General features: G+C 43.9%; 1 protein-coding gene across 3 annotated transcripts in view; it reads right to left on the bottom strand.

Annotated features, from left to right (window-relative positions):
• The window catches only part of TSPAN7 (tetraspanin 7), a 182,008-nt gene that overhangs the window by 38,485 nt on the left and 120,707 nt on the right, over nt 1-22,816 (bottom strand). The window contains exon 1 of one of the 3 annotated variants that reach the window (XM_039510743.1): nt 17,379-17,420. The exons of the other annotated variants lie outside the window; for them this stretch is intronic. Within the exon in view, the coding sequence (XP_039366677.1) occupies nt 17,379-17,405 (27 nt within the window). The 5' untranslated portion in view covers nt 17,406-17,420. Of the gene's footprint in view, nt 1-17,378; nt 17,421-22,816 lie in introns of those variants that run through there. 3 annotated transcript variants of the gene reach the window in all.

The following is a 22,816-nucleotide window of genomic DNA, read 5'->3' as shown; positions in this document are numbered from 1 at the left end:
GGCGAGTGGGAAGGGGGTTGACCGGGGGAGTGCATGGTGGAGCGTGGGTAGGACCACAGGCAGAAGAGGCAGGACAGGGAGTTAGCCTCCACCAGGGGAAGCTTCACCTGCTACCCATGCCTCACACGTTTGGAAACACCATCTGCCTATCCAGAGAGACTCCATGTGTTTGTGCCTGTATCTGGTCTCTGCTGCTGCTTCCCACTAGGTGTTTAAGCACACTCTGCGTACCTTTATGCATAAGGATACCTTTTGTTATAGCCGCCCTTGCTCCCCCTCAATCTACCTCACCAAATTACCCAACCCTCTCCTTTACATGCCACCAACCTGACTCAATCATTCGATGGAAGCTGGGCCTGGCAGAATCAACTGCTGCAAGCACAGAGTACAGGGACAACAGGGACTGGCTAAATCACACGCATGTAACATCTGGAAGATTGTAAACTGTGAGGGGAAAGCCTGTTTTTGTATGTGTTGGAACAGCATCTAGCACAAATGCACCCCAGCTCCTGACTGGGGCCTCTAGTTGCTACTATAATATAAATATGAAATAATTATACGACTTTCAAACTTCTGCTGCAAAAAAACCCACAGGCATTAGTCATTCAGAAGTATCTCTGTAGCTGCCTTTTGCCTATAATGGCCCCTGGTTGCCTTGGACACATGGGTCTTTGCCATTATTACCTAGCTGGGGCTACAAAATTTGCTTCATAGAAACTCCTCCAATCTGCTTCTGCACTGGAGCTCATCAGTGTCAAGGAGACACATCAATCTCCTCTGGTTTTCTTGACCCCCCCCCCCCCAATCTCTCTTCTGAGCTGCACCAGGGATTTTGAAATGTCTCTTATCCCTTTCAAAGACAGATATCAGCAGAGATGTACCCTCTCCTGCCCACTCTGAAAATAAAAGCACATTTCTGTTCATCTTTCACATGGCTCTTTAAAAAAGTATTGATTATATAATCTTGTACCAGATCAATCGACAATTTAACGTCAAACAGTTACCATCTGGCAGTGTAAATTACTGCAGATGACTAATATCAATTTAAGTTTCTCCCCCTCCCTCACCTATTTTTCCACCCATTTCTACGGAAGGAAAAATCTCTCCCCCCCACTTTTGTCCTCCCCAGCACAGGTTTTTTTCCCAAATCGGCTCAGATTAAGAAGTTAAATGCCAGAGAAGGGTTGGGGAGCATGGAAACCGAAAGAATGATCTCTACCATCCAGCTAGGCAATGGGACTGCCCTTGCTCCCACTGATGTCAATGGGAGTGTTGCCATTGTCCTTAAGAGGAGCAGGATTGGGCCTCCCTGCCAAGGATGCTTCCTGTTTGAGAGAAACCACGAGACTTATAATACATAGACGTTTTAACTATTCAGCTATTTGAAGACAATTATCAGCCCTCTAGTACTGCTCGTTTATAGAGCTTAGTCTGTCTATCCCTTAGGGACGTGTGCTACATTAAGCCTTACTACATTACAGTCTATTCAGAGTTAGGAACGAAAGACCCATGACGACTCCTAATACTTTGTTCTGCTTATTACTTATTAGTAAAACGTTGCTTGACATGGGTTTCAAAAACACACCCCAGAACAGGAAGGGAGACAGAGAATCCCTAGAAACCACCGTTATCATTTTCACACAGAGAGGGAAAGAGTGAAGGACATTCCACACCAATGGGCCCTGCCCATTGTATACCAGGAGTTTCATCTCTAGGAGCAAATTAGAAACTAGTAAGGGCAAAAGAAGGAAGCTCTCTCTGCAGATACTTCAATGATCAGTATTCAATTGAACATGAGCGAAAGTCTGACCCACTCCTAATTCTACCCACAAGCAATCTCAAGATTTAGTCTTATTTCTAGCCCTCTGTTCTAGCTTGTAACGTTCCATCCTGTAATTAGGTCCAAATGTCTTTTTGGGGGGGGGGGGGGGAGAAAGGGGGATGCAGGAGGATCAGGACATTGCTGAGCTTCTGACTTGAAATGCAACAATGCTGATGGACTTTGCTATTGATTGTAATTGCGGATGCAGGGTGTCTGGACTCCCAATCTTCATTCTGTTTACACACCGTACTTAGCCAGGCAGATGTGTATCGTCCTACGCCTTCCTCTCCATGTTTCCTTCTCCCAACCGGGTCGGAAAGAGGCACGGCACCACAGCCATCGACCTGATTAATGAAGCAGTTCCCTCGTCTGATCTGAAACCGCCACGTCAGCCTAATTCTATATCCAGGTTGACCTATGTGTCAGGCTCAGTAGACTAGAGCATGGTGATGTGTGTCCATCCCTAAAGGCTGAAAAATATGTTGTGTTAGTTTGGTCCTTTGGTTTTACCCAGGTCTGTGACCCCTGCCTTACTATTGGCATTCTGCTTAATCCAAGCCCTTCTCAGAAAACTTCAGGGTAACATCAGAGGCTAAATATACCTTAATCAAGATGTACTATGAAGTAATTTTATATGAACCATGTGAGTTTGCCTCCTACCAATTTCCTGAATCTTTTCCAGGGGGTGAGGTAGGTGGATGCTAAGTCTGGCAGAATATAGCTCACAACTCTGATTGTGTTGCTTTAGTTTTAGAAGCAGAGTTGCCACGTAAGTGAATTAATCTAGGTTAGCAAAGCTACTTAACAGGAGATTAGCTGATCTGAATGCAATACCACTTTGCAATAATTTTAAAGGACAGATGTCTCCTTTGTGTGTTTCAATTTTAAAGGGAGAGCAGTGCAGTTTAAGGTGGTCTGCTTTGTTCAGTTAATTCCATTATTTCATGAGAAAACCTCATCTTTGCCAGCCACATTCTGCCAGCATGATAGCGTTATGATGAAATTACCTTTTTTATTACTAAGGGCTTTCTTAGACTATACATTCCTTCGAGGAGGGGCCATGTCTATAATGGTGTACAACAATGATACTTGAGCCCGAATGCGGCCCCTGGGCGTTGCCATAAACATTAAATAATACAAAAGACTATGCAATCCGCTCCTTAAAGCAATGATCTGTCTTTTCATCTATTTGTAAAATGCCATGCACACCTACCGTATGGCACTGTATAAATAATTTAAAGGCACAGTCAGGATGTTTTCTGAGACCAAGGGTGCACATATAGCTTTCACAACACATGTCACTGGTCTCATTCTTTACTACTATACTTATAGCATACAAGCGCCTTAGAAACATTAGGGCATTTAAAAGTGACCTCAGAGAGGAAACAGCACAAATATATATATTACAAAACAATCTAAATTGTTGAAATTATTTTATTAATATCCTTAAAGTGTGAAATTCATGTCCCCTCTTTCTTGCTTTTCTCTGTTGGGCACCAGGTGATATTATGGGAGCTCCAAGCAAACCATCACTGTTGGGGGGGCTATGAATCACAGATTAGAAAATGTGTTTGAAATTGATCTGTGCATTCCTCTGTAGCCCACAGCCTACCCTGGAACCTGGGTCTCCCTGGTTTGCAGATCAACAGAGAGAGAAGGACAGACTATGCAACCAGACAGGCTTTACAGAAGGAAGTGAATGCTAGCCTTGTGAATGGTACAGCGATAGAAAACTGCCCTAGGGGGCAATGAGTTCCTGTAGATATTGTCTCTTACGTTTGGGCAAACTGGGTAACCTCCCTGTACCTGGATAACACCATCTACTGAACAGGGGTTTCATGTGGCTTACATGTTTGTAAATGCTTTGAAATCCTCAGCTGAAAGGTGCTGTACAAGTAGAATTCTTCTCTCCTGTCATTCAAAAGCTACCACTGCATTAAGGATCTTCTGTGTATCCTCAGCAAATACAAGCAAGCAATTCTTACTGTGACATAACGTTCTTTAGATTTCAAACCCCTCTGCTATTTTGTGCAGTAAAATAATTTAAAAATTATCTGACAATCATAAACACAAGATGCTTATTGACTCTTCATCTCTTTACTCCTTGATGTGCTGAAGGGTTGAAGTGTGTTCACAGCTATCTGCGAACTTTGCAGGGTTCTGCTCATTACGAAAGAAGGGGCTATGAGTAGCTATACTTTACATTTAAAAATAAACAAACATAGTTCATGAGGGGAGCAAGTACATCTGGTCACTTGAGACACCCATCCTTCCTCTGAATATTCTTCTCCCTGGAGTAGCTCAGGTCACGATCAAGTCAATCATCATGATAAACAGTGGCAGAAGTACAGATCTGTTCAATATGTTTTCCATTCAAGGCTATCATGGGGCCAGTGACCTTTCAGGAAGGATCAAGGCCTAACTGGCCCTGTGATGACCCTGTGGGCTACACCTAAGAGAAATCAGGTGTTCCAGGTGGCACCCATTAGCTCACAGTAATGGAGCAGCTGAGCTAGAAAGCAGCTGCTAGAACAGTACAAAGGAGGAAGTTGGGTAGCTGGAAGAAAGAGCAAGGGAAAGCTCTCTGGAGATGGTCTGCAGTTGTTGCAGGCTGGGAGGAACCCACCAGATGTACAGTAGGCCTCAGTGGGGGCAAGCCCTGAACCAGTATTTGCAGTTGGCAGTAAGAGCCCCAAAAAGAGCTGGCAGGGTCCTTGGGGAAGGGAGACAATGGGTAGCTCCTGTGATTAGGCACAGGGAAGAGAGCTGACAGAGGCCTCCAGACCAGAGAGTCCTACAGTTTTGAAACTGGCTCCTGAGAAGTGAGCAGGAAGGTGAAGAGCATTGAGGGAGAGATTCCACATGAGAGGAAGGAGGAGAGTTCTCTCACCGGGGGCACCCTGGGACTACAGGCTGGGGGAACCCATGGGAAGCAGTGCAGGCTCCTGTATGGGGGAAGCCCTGAGTTAGGGCACAGTGATAACTGGGGGAGTTGTAAACTAGAGCTTACAGCAGACTGGGGAAAACGCACAGGGAGCAGGTTAGGCTCCAGCAGCGGGAGGTGGTATTGAGATAAGGCTTGCAAATGAGAGTAGGGAGACCCCAGAGGTAAGCTGCTAGCATCCTGGGTGAAGGGAGGCAGTGTGGAGAATGCTGCTTGGGGAGAAGCTATTAGTTTGTCCCCAGAGGGGCAGAAGCAGCTATTATTTGGAGTTCTTTTGGTTGGACTTACAGCTGGACACTTCATTACCCCAGAAGGGGTCTGGACTTTGTGACACAGCCAGAGGGCTGAGCCACAGAAGAGCCAGCAAGAGGCAGATGGCCAGCAGGAGGCGCCGGAGCAGAGGATAATGGTAACACTGTGCGCTGATGCAAGGGGGCACACTAAGGGTAGGTGTGCCCCCATCACAGAGACAAATGTTGTAGGACTGATGTGTCAGGACAGATACAGGGCAAGTAGTACTAACCTTTCGGGTTTTAGAATCCACCTCCTACCAACTTTCAAGCTGAGCCAAGATCTGCTTCCCAGAATAGTTATATTTAAACATCTTTTAAAAGTCTATATACACAGAGCAACAAAGCTACATTCACTTTATCAGCTAACTACTAAAAGCATAAATTGGTTTCCTCACGGCCCTGCTAAGAGTTTTAAGATTTGCTCTGGAGATAGCATGATGACTACAGCCCAGTATTAATAAGGTGACATAATTAGCAGTAGGGTGATAAAAACCAGGTCTGTGCCTTTCATCCATGTAATAAAGAACTCAGATGTCCGGAACCAAAAAAAAGCTTCTGTCAATTTGTATTTACTGTGGCAGCTTTGCTAAAACAAATAAAGTATCATCCATCACCCCTGCCTTCAGAACACAAACAAATCCATGATTTTGAATGGATGCAGAAGAAACTAGCAGGAAAGGAAAGATCCTGTATTGCCCTCTATCTGAGATCCTGAAATCATTCAGAAAACAAGAGTTTGCTTCAGACTGCCTTTTAAAAAGAGACAACAGGGAAAGTACTCCCTGGAGCATTTGCTGGTAATCTGCAGAGAGCTAGCTGGTCCAATAGGCCTGATCAACAGCCCACTCAAGTAAATGCAAAGATTCCCTCTGACTTCACTGAGTTTTGGATTAGGCCAATGGTACTAACCCTCCTCCTTGTTTCCAGTTGCTAAGTCACAGTGAAAAGTTAAAAGTATATTTTAATATTTTCCTAAAATTACTTTTCCATGTAAGCAATTGCTGTTCTTGCCAGAGACTGTAAGCTCTTTAGGGCACGCAGTGTCTTTTGTTCACTGTTTGTACAGCACCTAGCACAACGGGGTCTTGGTCAATGACTAGGACTCGTCAGTGCTACAGTAGTACAAATAATAAATAATACAGTCAAAGGAAGAGGAGGTAGTTCATGTGATCATGAATGGGAGAGGAAAAATCCCCAGGGCAATCTTTCTGTTAAGATGTAGTCCACATTAATAAAGAATCTGAGAACCCCTAACTTGACATACGTAAAGTGTTGCCTTCAGTTTTGGAAAGAAGTTCCGATCACTGTTTGACCAGTAGGACGAGGGATTTCCTTATGCAAATGACTAGAGCTCTGGGAACACTGCAACTACATGGGGAAAAAAAATCACCCCTGAGTCTGGCGTTTCATTCCTTTTGATCTAAGAACCAAGTGATAAAATGCATAATTAATCTTTAGACTATAAAGCAATGGAAAATACAGGTTTAGCTTATCCAAGTCGTAACTCAGATGAGAAGTGTATTTTTAAAAGACTGTATATATGAGGGTGAGTGGGGGAGGATGTATACATAAGTGTCGATCTTGAAGGAAATTTTGCTCATATTTATGACTATACTGTCTTTCTTTTTTTTGGCAAAATTCAAACATTTCAGAGCTGGAAAGAGGTATTCCTAGTTAGAGATTTCAGAGTTAAGAACCACTTGAGAAATTCAAAACTCAAATATTGTAGTGGGCAATTTTAAGACTTAGAAATATTCAGCCAAGTACTGAGATTAGCTGGATCTTATAAACCACAAATGGAAGGTTTCAAGAGGAACACAGGGAGAATCCCCTTTGACCACATCAGATAACTTTTACGAGGCCAGCCACATACATATAGCAATTCCTAAAGCAATGTGGAAACCCGTATCTTTTATGGCAGACATGGCTTGGATTTATGGCACTCCACGGATCACGTCTGTTCATGAGAGCGCTGCCGATGACCTAGAATCCTTATTGCATCAATAACAGCTACTAATGTCAATACACATTTCTGGTTGACCAGTGAAAGCACCACCTTTCAGATGGCAGTTCATCAAAGCGAAGAGAAAAGACAATGTCAATTAACATGAGAGGAAAGGGCTAGTTTAGCAGATACAAAACACTATTAACTGCATTAAGTAGAACAAACTGGGTATTCACCTATCCTCTTCCACATGTCTATGGTCGCCCTCCAGAGAAATGGTTTGGAAAGACCATTCTGCCCTGGAACATTGGAAGTTACAATTCCTTCAGGAGATTCTTTGGTTCTTCCTATTGGTCACTGCTCACACATCACAATGAATTAAAGCTTCTTTTTCTCTCAATGAATCTTGTGTGCTCCACAGTACCAAGAAAACCGCATCAGTGTCTAGAAATTGATTGATAGCCAAGTTTCATTTAAGCAGACCATTTTCCCTTTAGTACTGTGATTCCTCACAAGACACCTGGGCATTCATACAGATGTTCAATCAGCCTGTTAAGTCCAGGAGTAAACTATAATTTGCTGTTGCGAGAACCACAGCACTCCTATACTATTATTATTTACTATTTGTATTATCATAGCGCCTAGGAGCCCTAGTCATGGCCCTATTGTGCTAGGTGCTGTACAAACTCAGAACAAAAAGACAGTCCTTGCACCAGAGAGCTTACGTTCTAGGCAAGAGACAACAGATGGGCAGACAGACCGACCAATGGGGGAGTACAATGAGACAATACTGGGCAGCATAATAACGTGCTGGTCTCAGCACACCAACAGTCTAACTGCTGTCAAGTTTTTTGTAGGCTTCAGGGCCGCGGAGGGTTTTAAGGAGAGATTTAAAGGAGGATAATGCTTTGACTTTTGTAGAGATCAGGACCAGCATAATCCAGCCCCACTGACCCTTCTTCCATGCAGCTAGCATCAACTTTCTGAAATATGGATGTGTAACATTGATCCAGGCACCATATCCACTTACTATGCAATAACTTCTAATGCCTAATGAAGTCCATTCTCACCCTCCTCATGGGTGGCATTTATGTGACTGCTAGGAAAACCTGGCCAAATCTCAGTCACTCAAGCCTTCTGTTTCAGGGTACTCTGACATGAGCTACAAAGTTCACACTCCCAAGTGAAGTTTGGTTTGGGGTTTTTTTTTTGGTTCACTCCGTACCACATACTTCTATTGAGACCGCAATCAGTTTCCAGTTCTGTTGCCATCTCCTCACACACCACCCTAACAAATCTGTTGTGTGAACAGTAGAATAAACCTACTTCCTGCTCACAAATATGAGCCATTAACATTACCAACACCTTTCTAAAGGCCTCTGAGGCTGATGCTAGGCAACAGGAGAGTGCAACATATTAGCAGAGAATAGACGTCACTGCAAAGCAAAGAACTTTATTGCATGTTAATTTTACCAGAAGGTTGAATACACACACATCCTGTAGGTTGATTGCTGTGAATAATTACCCTGGGATGAACAACTCTTCTCCCCCTAAGAAGACGGTGGACCTGAAAAATGACCAGAGTTCCTGGGCAGCTATGCATTTGATACATTGGCAGCAGCAAGCTTGGCTAAGATAAATATTGAAATTCCACATGGTCCTGAATTAGCACCGTGATTGTTACAGAATAAAACTATTTGTACCTGCCACAACAATCTCCTATCTGGATTTAAAATAGATGAATAAGAATTAGACAGAAACCATGTTTATACCCAATACATAGGAGAAAAATATGTGTCATTACTGGTATAACTTTCACAACGTGTCAGGGGAAGCCTGATTTATCTGTGTTCAGAGCGAGGCTAGTTTATACAGCCAACCTTTCGGAAACGATAGGTTTTTGTTTTGTTTTTTTAGTGCTAATTGTTTGTTTGTTCCAGCTCTTTCCAACGCTCGAAAATTGCCCTGCCTTCACCACAGAGTTCCATGTAATCTATTTTGAGGAATAGGCTTTCTGGATATATTTTCAGGAAGAGGAGTTCATTTGGCCACTTAAATGTACAACACTCTATTTACCCCCCTGCCCTTATATGTAGCTGCTGTGCAAGACGCTTGTAAAGCGTTAGGAGCCTGAACAGAACCAGAAATAAAGCTTCACTCTTACCTAAAGCCACCTACACTATCTTCTCTTGGGCGTGAAATCTGTGGCAGCTCAAACTACAGCAGCAGCTAATGAAGCATTGGGACTGTAAAAGCATTTTTCCATCTTCATGCTAGGTGAAGATTTTTCTAAGCAGTTGTAACAGTTTATTTTAAATAATTGCTCAATAGGGAAGATATCAAACCCATTGAGATATACACAGAGGGCAAGCTTGTGAGTTGCCATCTCTGTGATGCTGTGTTCCACACTAACAACTGTGAGGCTCAAATACTTCCTCCTCCTCAGAAAAGGTAACCCTTGATGCTAATTAACAGTGGAGAAAGAAGAAAAGGAGTTAAAGATCTATTAAAAATAAGGGCAAAGACCACTAATTCCCACAAAAAGCACTGCAGCAAGAGAAGGTAGTTTTGTTTGTTTTTATACACTTCTTTTGGCAGCTGCCAAGCAACAATCATTCTTTCAATCTTGCTTTAACACAAGGGCAGCCATAAACCCTTTTGGACACGTGGGTCACACGGTGCTTACAGATTGAGACCCTGAGCCATCGCTCCCCCAAGGCTGCTCCTTTTTGCCTGTCAACATACCATGTTGCTTCAGGCACTGACCCTTTGCTGGCCTGCTCATTGAAGTTCTTACCTCACACTCCTTTGTGGGCTGATACACTCCATTATTCCTGATGTGCCCTGGGCCTGTCTTTTTTTGCCCAGAGCTGCATGTGTGAAAATTTAGACTTCAAGGACTGTGCCAGGCTTCATTAAAAGCATGGGAGGCCCCTAAATTGCTTAATCAACAATCTGTCAAAACTGGCACCGCTTTCACCAACAGTCCATTAAAGCACATAAACTGCATGAAAACGATCTAAAGCGAGAACGTTTCTCCATACCTAAAATTTCATCGTAAATAAAATAAGCTTGATGCCTTTTGAAGGAATCGGTTAGATGGTTTTAAATTGAAAAGCAATTTCTTCCCTCTCTAACCTGCTCCGCACCAGAACTCCCCCGCACCCCCAACGCATCACAAAGTACAGAGCTGATGAGATTTGTCCAACGTTCTGTGGCAGTCACTGTTACAGACAGCACCTGAATAAACTATTTCATAGAAAGGAAACCAAAATGCATCACTGTGCTTAACCAGCCTGTGACTCACCCCTCCCATGTAGCTGGGACCTATCTAGGGGCTTGGCTACACTTACAAGTTGCAGCGCTGGGAGTTACAGCGCTGCTCATGCAGCTGTGTAAGGGCCAGCGCTGGAGTGTGGCCACACTGACAGCTACCAGCGCTGCAGTGTGGCCACACTTGCAGCACTTTCCAGCGCTGTATTGAGAGGTGCATTGTGGGCAGCTATCCCACAGAACACCTCGTCCCGTTTTGGCGCCGTTTTGGCGCTGAGTATTGTGGGAAGGGGAAGGAAGTGTGCGGGTCATTCCGCTTCCTGTTTGCCAGCGCCCCGTGGTGCATCGCTTCACATCCCAGCATTCATTCCGGCAGCGTTTGGCGCCATTGTGAGTGTCTTTCTGTTACTCTCTGTGAATCGCGATTTCTGTGGCAAATGGAGCCCGATCTGCTGAGGACTCTGCTGATGAGTGTCACCAGCACAACACGTTTGGCAGTCGAGCTATTCCTTCAGCTCCAAAGTGACAGTGAGGAGTCCGACGATGATATCAATATGGATTTGTCTGCCGCGTGTGACACTACAGTGCTTGCGGCATTCACGGAAATGCTCAGCACCGTTGAACGCCGCTTTTGGGCTCGGGAAACAAGCACTGAGTGGTGGGATCACATCGTCATGGAAGTCTGGGATGACGAGCAGTGGCTGCAGAACTTTCGTATGAGAAAAGCCACTTTCATGGGACTGTGTGCTGAGCTCGCCCCCACTCTGCAGCGCAAGGACACAAGATTGAGAGCTGCCCTGACGGTGGAAAAGCGGGTGGCTATTGCAATCTGGAAGATGGCAAATCCAGACAGCTACCGGTCGGTCGGGAACCAGTTTGGTGTGGGAAAGTCGACCGTGGGAATCGTTTTGATGCAGGTTTGCAAGGCAATTAATCGCATCCTGCTAAGAAAGACCGTGACTCCGGGGAGCGTGTAGGACATTGTGGATGGCTTTGCACAAATGGGTTTCCCTAACTGTGGAGGGGCGATAGATGGGACGCATATTCCTATTCTGGCCCCCCCCCACCTGGCATCAGAGTACGTTAATCGTAAGGGGTATTTCTCTATGGTTCTCCAGGCGCTTGTGGATCACCGCGGGCGTTTCATTGACATTTACACAGGCTGGCCTGGAAAGGTGCATGATGCACGCATCTTTCGGAACAGTGGCCTGTTCAGGAAGATGCAGGCAGGGACTTTTTTCCCAGACAGGAAGATCACAGTAGGGGATGTCGAAATGCCCACTGTGATCCTTGGAGACCCCGCATACCCGTTACTGCCTTGGCTCATGAAACCCTATACAGGGAAGCTTGACAGGAGCAAGGACCGGTTCAACTACAGGCTGAGCCGGTGCAGAATGACTGTGGAGTGTGCTTTTGGGCGTTTAAAGGCTCGCTGGAGATGTTTGTATGGGAAGCTAGACTTGGGGGAAAGCAGCATCCCAGCGGTTATAAGCGCTTGCTGTACCCTCCATAATATTTGTGAAGGGAAGGGTGAAACATTCAGTGAGGCATGGACCACCGAGGTTCAAGTCCTGGAGGCTGAATATGCACAGCCAGAGAGCAGGGCTAATAGAGAGGCCCAGCACAGGGCTTCAAGGATTAGGGATGCCTTGAGGGAAGAATTTGAGGCTGAAAGCCAACAGTAATGTTTGCTGCCTTGCATGGGAGTGAATTGCACTGCTTACACTGTTATTCTATTATCCATAATAATAATATCATTTGCAGTGCCTCTTTCTTTACTGGGCTAAGGTATCTTTCACTATCTGCTATAATAAAGACTGTTTTCAAAGCCAAGAATTGTTTTATTGAAAAGAAAAAAACTTCCTTGACAGACAGACAGACACACAACATTTCATTAACACAAGAGGGCAAGGGTGTGGGTTGGTGAACTGTACAGTCACAAGTTTGCATATGCCATGTCTGGATTGCTGTTTAATGAATCCTGCACTTCAGGGTTCATATACTGCATGGTGATGGGGGTTGAATGCAGAGGGTAAGGGTGGTGGTAGGTATCAGGGCTGGTTGGGGAATTACAGGTGTTGGAGGCAGCTGGTGGTGGTAAGAGCCTGGATGCTGGGGAAAGGTGGTTGGAGCTGACATTGGGGCACAAGGCACAAAGGACGGGGCGGGTGGGGGAGTAGCACGGTAGTGCTCTGCTTGCATGGCAACGAGTGACTCTATAGACTCCGCTTGGCGCTCCAGGATGCTTAGCAGCCGCTCCGTGCTTTTCCTCTTGGCCACTGCATTTCTCTTGCGGGTCCTGCTTTCTTTCTCTCGCCACTCCTTCAATTCTTTTCTCTCTGTAGCAGAGTGCTGAAGAACAGTTTTCAGCATGTCCTCTTTGCTCTTTCGGGATTTTTCTCAACTTTTGAAGCCTCTGTGATGTTGAACATCTGGGCAGTCCAGTCAAGGTCACTGTACACACAGAAATGACAACATTTAACACGGGCAGCATTGTATCCACTATCTCCAGACATGAATTGTTACACTGAGGAGTTCTCACTTGCAAGTTCTCACTTGCATTCTTTATCCCAAAAGGAAAACACAACAGAAGCCACGAAATGGTGAGTGAGGAGTGTTTACTTATATAGGAGAAGAGGGGCTTGAGTGAGAGGAGCTGGTTGCTTCGGGTAATCTGGAGTGCTAGAGGGGTTGAGTGAAGATGCAGATGCAGGGGTGATCTTATCTCCTATCTCTTCACTAAAGAGTCTCCCAACATTTTTCACAGGACTTAATCCTGGAAGATGTTTCCCTACTGCAGTCACTAGGGAACAGCGGGGGCTCTTTTAGAGCAATGTGGATTCCGCCGGGACCCTATGCGGCGTGCCTGTGTTCAGAAATGGTCCCCGGCCGAAGAGTGGCGCGGACGCGTCACCGTCACTGGGACAAGGGACACAGTGGCTCTGCCTATAAACCTGCGCAGGCATATTGCCCACGCTCTGGATGAAGCTTTGCTGAGATAACTGAAGCAGATTACGCGACGTGATAGACCACATCAACGGGCTATTCCACATCTAGACGCTGCCATGCATGCATCCATAACCCCCCTTCCTCTCCAGAAACATTTCCACCCAGAAAATAAAAGCCGCTTACCGGTACCCCGCTCCTCTGCTTGTCCTTCTGCAACTGCTGGCTGCTGCGATTGGGTACTTTCCTCCTGGCTTGAGAAGAGCTCCTGGCTGCATGCCTCCAGGGAATCTGCGGTTTCTTCCCCCATCCCAGGAGCTTCACTCGCGGTTTCCTCTCCCCCCCCCGCAGCCTCCTCCTCCTCCTGTCCCCCAGCCTGCTCAGAAGTGTCCATCGTTACCCTGGGATTGGCAGTGGGGTCACCCCCAAGTATGTTGTCCATCTCCAAGTAAAAACGGCAGGTCGTGGGGGCGGATCCGGATCTGCGATTACCCTCGCGGGCTTTGTAATAGGCACTCCAGCTCTTTAACTTTCACCCTGCATTGTAGTGCGTCCGTTGATGGCCCCTATCCAGCATGTCCCTTGCTATCTGCTCAAAGATATCGTAATTCCTACGGCCGAGCGCAGCTGTGCCTGAACAGACGCCTCACCCCAAACACTGATGAGGTCCTGCAATTCACCTGTGCTCCATGCTGGGGCTCGTTTGCCGCGTGGAGGCATGGTTACCTGTAACCTGTAACTGATTAACTGATTGCACTCCACACCTGGCTGCAGCAAACAGGAAGGAGATTTTTAAATTTCCCGGGGCATTTAAAGGGCGGGTCACCTGAGGCAAGAGCAGTAGAGTGCAAACTGATGTGCAGAGTGGCTGAACAGGAATTCTGGGATAGCTCCTTATTCCCTGGAGGACAGGTAAAGCGCTGGTGAGTGTCCACACCTGCTGAGCAGCGCTGGTGTCACCAGCGCTGCACTCCTTATACCCCAACCCGGATGGGTTTTCAGCCAGCGCTGCAACCAGGGAGTTGCAGCGCTGGTTGTGCCCTGCAAGTGTGGACGGGGTGTTAATTGCAGCGCTGGAAAGCCTCCACCAGCGCTGCAACTTGTAAGTGTAGCCAAGCCCTAGGACTCTTCCCATGTAGCTGGGCAGGATAGTTGCAATCCCCTGCCACCTCTTCACAACCCCTAGATTGAGATCTATGGAACAGAGACAGTCACACAAATATTAAAAACCTTTGTTTCTGCAGCAGTATAGCATAGAAAGTCTCTACCTCTTAAACAATCCAGTATCTAAAAATACCATGGAATCACTGAACAGTCTCTTTCAGGATCCCTAAGGAACTCCGTTAGCAAATTGTTTTCTTGGGTCTTGTTTCACTGGGCTTATTATCATAATTAATGGATTTTTATTCTGGATTTCTAGTATCTGACAAGTCTCAGAGCCATATTCTATGTAAATACTAGTGTCCCCTTTCCATACCATAGAAGTTTGTTAACATCTGTGGACACCCCAAGACTTCCTCAGCACAGAAACCAGATATTAGATTTGGCCCTCATTTTGAGGTAGCCTTTTTCATGGGGAAACACATTAGTAATCTAAGTTCGTCAAGAATTCAAAACAATATACACGGATGGGTATTTATTAATAACTACAGGGTCACAATTCCATTGCTCCTGTTGCTGAGCTCACTGTGCACACCAGGGGCTCCTGGTTGGCTGGCTGGCAGGAAGTCAGGCAGGCAGGCTAGCCAGCTGGCCCACCTGCCTGGCTTTCAACAAAAATTTTGTCTAAATTGACACGTTCATGCGGAACACTTCACGACACGCTCATGTGGAACATTGAGATTCTGACCAATCAGCGCTGTCCCATGGAAAATATTCCATCAGAAAATTTCCAGCCATTCTACCTCGAACTGTGTCCCCCTCACCACTCCAGGGGCTCCGCATGCCTCCCATTGCTCCCTCCTCAGCACACCGCAGCTCCTCAGTGGGATTGTGACATCAGTAGAAAATCAGCCGATCATCCCCACTTCTCTTGCCCCACTTCCCTAATGTGATTGTGAGCTAAGAGGTAAATCAGCCAAATACCTGATTTTAGTGGAAATCAGGCTTTTCCAACTTTCTGATTGGCATCAAAATCAACAGAATTCTTCCCATTGATACTTGGAACATTACCTGAAATTTTGAATTGATTAGATGCAGTCTTCAAAAGTTATCACATTACAGACAGACAAACAGAAATGCCAGAGAGTGTTGAGTAAAACTATTTAGATTTTTTAAAGACACACACAAAGAATAGCAATAACTAACAAAAAGGCATTGTGCTTTAGCTTTATAGGATCCAGACAGAATTGTATTCCAGCACCAGTAAGGAGAAACTTTCAACTAGGCTTTGAATTCTAATCAACTGAAACCAATATGCACTGAAATATGCAAGATATTCAGTTTCCAAATGGATGAGAAGAGAAAGATGCCTGAGCAATATCTATTTATTTTAAAAGCACCACAAACCACCAGTTATTAAATGATCAGAATCCCTCAGTTCTGGGCTGAGGAAGTCCATTAGTAAAAATAAATGTAAAAGAAGAAGAAAGGGGTACATTTTGAAAGTGTGTGTGGTTGTTAGCTATAAGATTCACTGGTGCAATCATTGGAAAGCAAAAGACTATACACTGCTTTAAAAATAAAATACAGCTCTAAATGAGATTATTCTTTGTATTTAAAAAAAGTCACGGGCAGAACATTTGTTGCTAAGGAGAAAAGGAATTACTGCCTTAAACTGGTCAAGAGAAATAAAAGCTTGATGCATCTCACATCCACTGAGATTTAATTTGGGCCAAATGCAAACTAATGGATATAGGATGTCTTACATATGGAACACTTAAAGTTGATCATTTACAACGGCGAAGACAGAAGTACAACAGTAACTGCTAGTTTATTTCCCTACATAATTCATGTCCTCTTGTTTGTTACAGATGAGAACGACTTAATTCTGCTCCAGTTCTCCCCAAGCCCTGGCAAAAAGCCTCTACCTGAGAGGCGCTGAGTGCATACAACACACCGTGACTTCAACAGCAGTTGCGAGTGCTCAGCATCGCTCAGGACCAGGCCCTTCATCTGCAGGACTTAGGAGTGAGAGAGGTCAAATTCATCAATCAGAATCTCATTCTACGATTAATGTTTCTGCTTGATTTCATATCGTCAAACTTTATTGTGCCTCTGTTACATTGTGGAACGGACACAAAACCCATCAGTTTCAAGAGACCTGCATTTGTAGATAAGGGCTACAGCAAGAAAAAGGTGTCTGTTTCTGGCCCCTTTAGCTCACTGCTTGCTGCACTTCTCCAGAGCACGACCTTTCCTCAATTCTGGTGTCTTGGAGGCTTTTAGGTTTGCTGTCACAGCACAGTTCACTTGAATTTTTCCTCCTCAAATAGAACACAGAAAATCAGGAAAATGGCACTTGAAATAATGCCATCCATCTTTGCTCAATTTCAACTGTCTAGTGATGTCGTCATATGGGTTTAGTAGCTGGGGGGAGGGGGAGCTGAAGAAAAGACGACCCAGATAATTAGATGTACTAGTCATTTCTCAAAGGAGGGAAACTTTATTTGAAAATATCATTGTCAAGCATGACAGTCCCACAAATGTAACCCATCTTAAAAATATAGAGACAATTAAAAATAACTGTCCTCCTGCTCCTGAAAAGTTTATCCTCCTCCCAAAATAACAATGATCCAATTCCAAATGTCTCTGCTGTGCAATCTACCAAACAACTGATGGTGCTGGCTCTATACACTCTATTGTTAGCCTGTCTGCTCCACTCCTGAGAGTGAGCAAAGTACTGAAATTAACAACAATCCTCTTTCTCTGAACTTCAGTGCCCTGGCCTATTCGCATGTGCAAGGAAAGCAGATGGGTAGGAGAGGGATGTTGCAACCTGGAGATGCATGCAAACCAAAACACAGTTGTTGGTTCTAATATTAGGTCTAGTGGACTTCCCTAGATTTAAAGTATGACCTCAGTCACCCTTCCTTAGGCATTAACAGCTGCTGGAATTAATTAGCAGGCTAGTGAGAAAACAAAAATGGCATTCTTTCTTCACGTGGAAGAGGGCACCATTTTCATGCCTTTCCTCTTATGACAAAGATTCCTCACCTGAAGACCATTCCCCTCCTCTGCCATGTAGAAGTGGTAAGGTCACTATTACAGTAAGTATGGAAGTGCACAAAATTAAACTGAAGTGTAACTATGTAGAATTCTGAATGCAGCCATGCCAATAGCTGCAGCTCCATGTCAGAATGCCCATTATGCTTCTGTTTTTGAAGAGACTTTATTTAGAATGTTGGTTTTGAAGAAAATAACTGCAGAGCATAAACCAAAGACAGACAATGCACATTGCAGAAAACCGTCTTTGCCTTAAGGAAGAGTTAACAATGTTAATATGAAGTGAAAGTAAAGTTTTCCTTACATAAGCCAGCACTTTTTTTCTCACCATAATCATACCAAAAACTGGCCAGAAATTCTTGATAAAAGCAAACCTACAATGAAAAACAAACAAATGCTTTTGCAAATATCCTTCCCATCCTTTTCCCACCCACTGTAATCATACTGTACCTAACTGAGATGCTAAGACAGGAGTTGAAAGTTAACCTTTGTAAGTTATTACACATTTCTGGATTCTGTCAATATATCAGGCCTGTCTGGCCCTTATACTTTTAATACCAGAACAACACTTAGTATAGCTAGATGGCTGTAATTGGTCACAGAAGGCTAAAGATCTGGGGAATGTATTGCAATACATGTACTGAGTATAATATGTTCAGCACATAGAGTGCAGATGACAACCTTTTAGCTGTCAACAGATTACGTCAACTTTCATTCAGTTGTAGATCTCATCAAAGTTATCCATGCCTTTATCATATCCAGATAGATTACTCTATTTGGGACTACAGCTGAGGACCACGTGGAAACGTCAGCTAGTGCAGAATGTGTCATCCCAATTCATTTCTAGATGGAAGTCAAGGAGTCAGGAAAAGCTCCTCCATAAGCACAGTATTACCTAATTGCTCCAGTCCCCTCCAACTCCTACCCGCACGATCTCTTATCCTCAGCCTCACTCCACCTCCCCTACATGCTCTCTTCCTTGCTTCCCTCCCTTTTCTCCCTGCTCCCCTTACTCCCCGCCCTACAATAGCCCCTCTTCCTTTGTGTTTCTAACTAATCCCCTCCTACATAAACCCTACCCAAAAGGCTGAAATAACAAAAGCAAGTTGGCGACACTAACACAATGTTTGCAAGACATCACGTTCTCTCTGCGTGAATGTTATATATTATTCCTCTACACTTATCTGTCATGTCTTTTAGACTGTGATCTCTTTGGGGTAAGGACTGTCTCTTATTTGATGTTTGTACAATGCTAAGCACAATGGGGCCCAGTTCTTGGTTTGTTCCTAGACACTACTGTAATAAGAAGTCTATTTGGCTTATCTTGCACATTCCTCAGCCTCATCTGGTAGTGGCCCCATTGAGCTGCATGGACCACTAGTCTCATTCAATATGGCAGTTTGTGCATCTCTATCCTTGGACTTCAGCCTCTCTGTTGAAACTGCCAACAAGGATGTCAACTAGTGCAAACTGTGATGGGGATTTTAGTTATGTGGTCATATGTCCACAAGGAAAGAGGCTGAGACCATCGATTCATTTTATCTATGTCAGCAAACAGCTCTCAAATAGGATGGCTCTTGGACACTAGTGATCAAATCTGGAATAGAAAGAGTGATGATGAGGGGAAACAACATCTTCCATTACTGCTCCTCTTAGCCGTCCAGTTCTCCACTAATTCTTTAAACATTATGTTTTGAAATATGCTATTCTTTCTTACTGGTATTCTTTTCAGTAATTAACAAGATCTGTAATATGTCACTTAGAAGAATATTAATATTCTATGGGGTTAAAACATGGTTCTGGTTAAAAATATGAAACGGAAACAAAACTAATACAGTCTTTCAGCCACGTGATGGGAATGAATATTAGAAAAACTGCCACTGAGAAAACAAACTGCTATACTACACAATATCTACTGTAGGTCTGACCTTTGCACTCAGGGTGAGTGCAGCACCAGTGAGAATAGAGTAACTTGAACAGGACTTGGCAGGGTGGCTGCTCACATCTGGGGTAGGCTAACCTGGGTGCTCAAACCCAGGTGCTGATCACCCAAGTTAACCAGGCAGTGAAGACATACTGTAATTGTAGACCTGGTGAAATAAGCTTCTTCTACAGAGAATCACAATACATTAATTAAATACATTACTCTTAAAGGAAGATTCATATAGAAGAGAGATTCAGACTTTGATCTCAGTTGGGCCTCTAGGCACCAACATAATACAAAACATAATAGTAAATGGTAATTTTCTTATGACAAAAATCAGTTTCAGGCTATTTCAACTGGCATTCTGAAGATAAATCACTGCAAATCTTGCTAAAATTAAGTTCTTCATATTGAGGTTTACACATAAAATATTCCATTAAATTTGAGAAAATGTACTGATGTATGTGCTAGTCACCACTTTTTAAGCCAGCTGAAAACAAAAACAGGAGCATTTTAGTCACAAATGATATGCAAAAATATATTTCTTGTGGGGATTTTCATACTAATTTCATGAAACTTTTTTGCTTTAATATGTATAAACAAATGTCTAAGGAAAAGAACTCTCAGTTTGGAAATATCAAAGGGCATATTCCAGATCTGTAAACAAAAATGGGTAATTAGAGAGATAAGGTGCCTTTAGCATCATTAGTTTGTGAAGCACAATGTAGAACCCTGAAGTCAATAGTGCTTTCTGAATACTGATCCATCACATAAAACACCAGTGTGCATGCAAATTACAGTCTAATAGCTATTTGTGAAGAAGTTGTACAGTAGTTTGCATCTACCTGAATTAAAACCAGAGCAGTCAACAGCCAGTTTCAGGGTACATCTATACTACCCTCTGGATTGGCAGGTAGTGTTCGATGTATCGGGGATCGATTTATCGTGTCTCGTCTGGACGTGATAAATCGATCCTCTAATCGACGCCCGTACTCCACCTTGGCAGGAGGAGCAAGCACAGTTGACGGGGGGGGCCGCAGCAGTTGACTTGCCGCCGTAAGAACAGCCAGGTAAGTCGAACTAATATACTTCAACTTCAGTCATGCAAATAGCGTAGCTGAAGTTGTGTATCTTAGTTCAACCCCCCCCCACCCCCTCCCGCAGTGTAGACCAGCCCTCAGATTGTGTTTGTGGGGATGGATGCTTGCTTCCAACTGGCAATTAAGCCATTTATGATTAAATTTGGCCAGAAGACAGTGTCCTTACTATGCTTAAATCCATGACAACCAAGAACACCTACTTCAAACCAGCTGTTAGCCACATGTCACCTGTTTGTCTAAACAACAATAAAAATGGAACCTGGCCCCACCTTCCCCCTGCCCGTAACTCATTTGCCCAGCTATAGTTCGAAGCAGCACATGATTGTATTCTTCCCTTGTAGGAATCAGATATCATGTTCACGTAACTCCTGCATTCAAATAATACATGGCTTGTGGAATGGCTTATGGCACAAAAACAATTTTGCCATCACAGGCTGTTTATGTATTTTTCAGACTTCAAGCTATTTTAAAAAAAGTTCATCTTTCTCCTGCCTTCATCCAATATTCTTCATTGTTTGAAATATAATAAAACAACTCATGGAACAGATGTACACTGATGGCAGAGAGTAATCTTCTGATGCTTGGAACTGCCTCTTTCTAGTGCCATCACTAAGGCCCCTCAAGGAAGACTAAGACAGAAAACACCTGCTGCCTTTTTCTTTTCACAGTCCTTGTCACTGGTGTTTCCAGCCCTGCTCCACTATTTTAAAGTGTAGGCTGGATATTTTCATTCATGTTACAACATGAACATTTTAGATATTGGAAGGCACATACAAATATAAACATTAATGAAAATAATTACGTTTCTGAACATATCAAATGCAAATCCAAGCAAATCTTTATACAGACTAATTCAGCACAGTATTTAAGCACATGCTTAAATTCATCTTTAAATAGCAGACCACTTAAGCATATGCTTAACGGTAAGCACATTAAGTCCCATTGACTTCAATAGGACATAAGCACATGCCTAATGCTTTGTTGAATAGCGATGGTCTGCCAAATGAGAGCCTAAAGGAAGGAAACATGTCCTGCACACCTCTTCCCCCTCACTCAGCCCTTTCAAGACAGACACTTATATAGCCTCTGTGGAAAAACGATGCACCGGACTGAATGCATACACAGCACAGTACAAGATTAATGCTAATGGGGTCCTGATGAAGCAAACCATAAAAACAAAGGCAAAGGGCTTTGATAAGCTTATCAGAACCCCACATGAGAATTACAGTCCACAACAAACTGGAGTTCAGTAGTGACTTCCTTGGCAAGCATCCAGCCCAACTCCTGGTCACACAGGGATATTTGGAGCATTGCCAGAGGTCCAGGTGCTGTCCAGAGCTTTGTTCACTGGAGCTGGAAAAACTGGATAACTCTGCTGAAGCATCTTTGCTTTGTTGTGGCACTGAGACTTGTCCTCTCCATCAAGTTGCTTAGCTATAACACTCATATATCTTGGCTCTTGTGGCTGCTGTTAAGGCAGGACTGGAGCGACTCCTCTCCCCAGATCTCAAGGAAATCCATAAATTCTGCATGGATCCACATCGATGTACGAACCTTGGCTGCTGTAATGCTGAGAAGAGCATGCAACTTTAGGAGTGTATCAACACAAATGGAGTACTCCTGGCTGTGTGCCATCACTTAAATAGGGGAAATGACATCCAATCAACATGACCCCAGAGCAGTAGAGGGCGCACAGGTAAACAGGCAGGTCAATCCAGGTGTCAAGCAATGCAAAAGAACTGCTAGCAGCAACAAAGTTAATCTGAAATACAAATACATCCATCCATACAAACTTTCTTCCATACAGATTCATCCTGAAATGAACTTAATCCACTTTGAAAGTGGGTTACCCAATTTGCAAGAAGTGGCCAGTTAATTTGGAGTAAGAATTTTGTCATGTGGACGCAGGGTATTTTAATTCAAATCCCGCTCCAAAAGTTAGCATGAACCCTCTTCGTCCCCTCTGTAGCCAAGCCCTCAAACTCTCAAAGAGGCAGTCTGGTTAAAAATAAACATTTTAAACAGCTTTAATTGCATTTGCTATAAACTTCATTTTAGATTATTAAAACAAATAATTGCAACAGTCTAGCTTACTTTTAATCTCTCATACCATTTATGTTTTGCTTTTCTCTCAGCTGGGACAAGGAAAAGAGAAGTCACTTTCAGTTTTGTTTATTGTCTATATGTACAGTAACTCCTCACTTAACGTCCTCCCGCTTAACATTGTTTCATAGTTACAACCCTGCTCAATTAGGGAACATGCTCATTTAAAGTTGTGCAATGCTCCCTTATAACATCGTTTGACTGCCTGCTCTGTCCACTGCTTGTAAGATTCTGTGGAAGAACAGTGACTTTACAAGGAAGCATTGCACAAGTTCCTGTTCTCCGCCTCCTCCCCATCCCTC

The sequence above is a fragment of the Mauremys reevesii genome, linkage group 1 (genome assembly GCF_016161935.1).
Source record: "Mauremys reevesii isolate NIE-2019 linkage group 1, ASM1616193v1, whole genome shotgun sequence".
In the NCBI taxonomy this organism is placed as follows: domain Eukaryota; kingdom Metazoa; phylum Chordata; order Testudines; family Geoemydidae; genus Mauremys; species Mauremys reevesii.
Note: the sequence above shows the minus strand (reverse complement) of the source record. Positions and strands in the feature narration are given on the sequence as shown.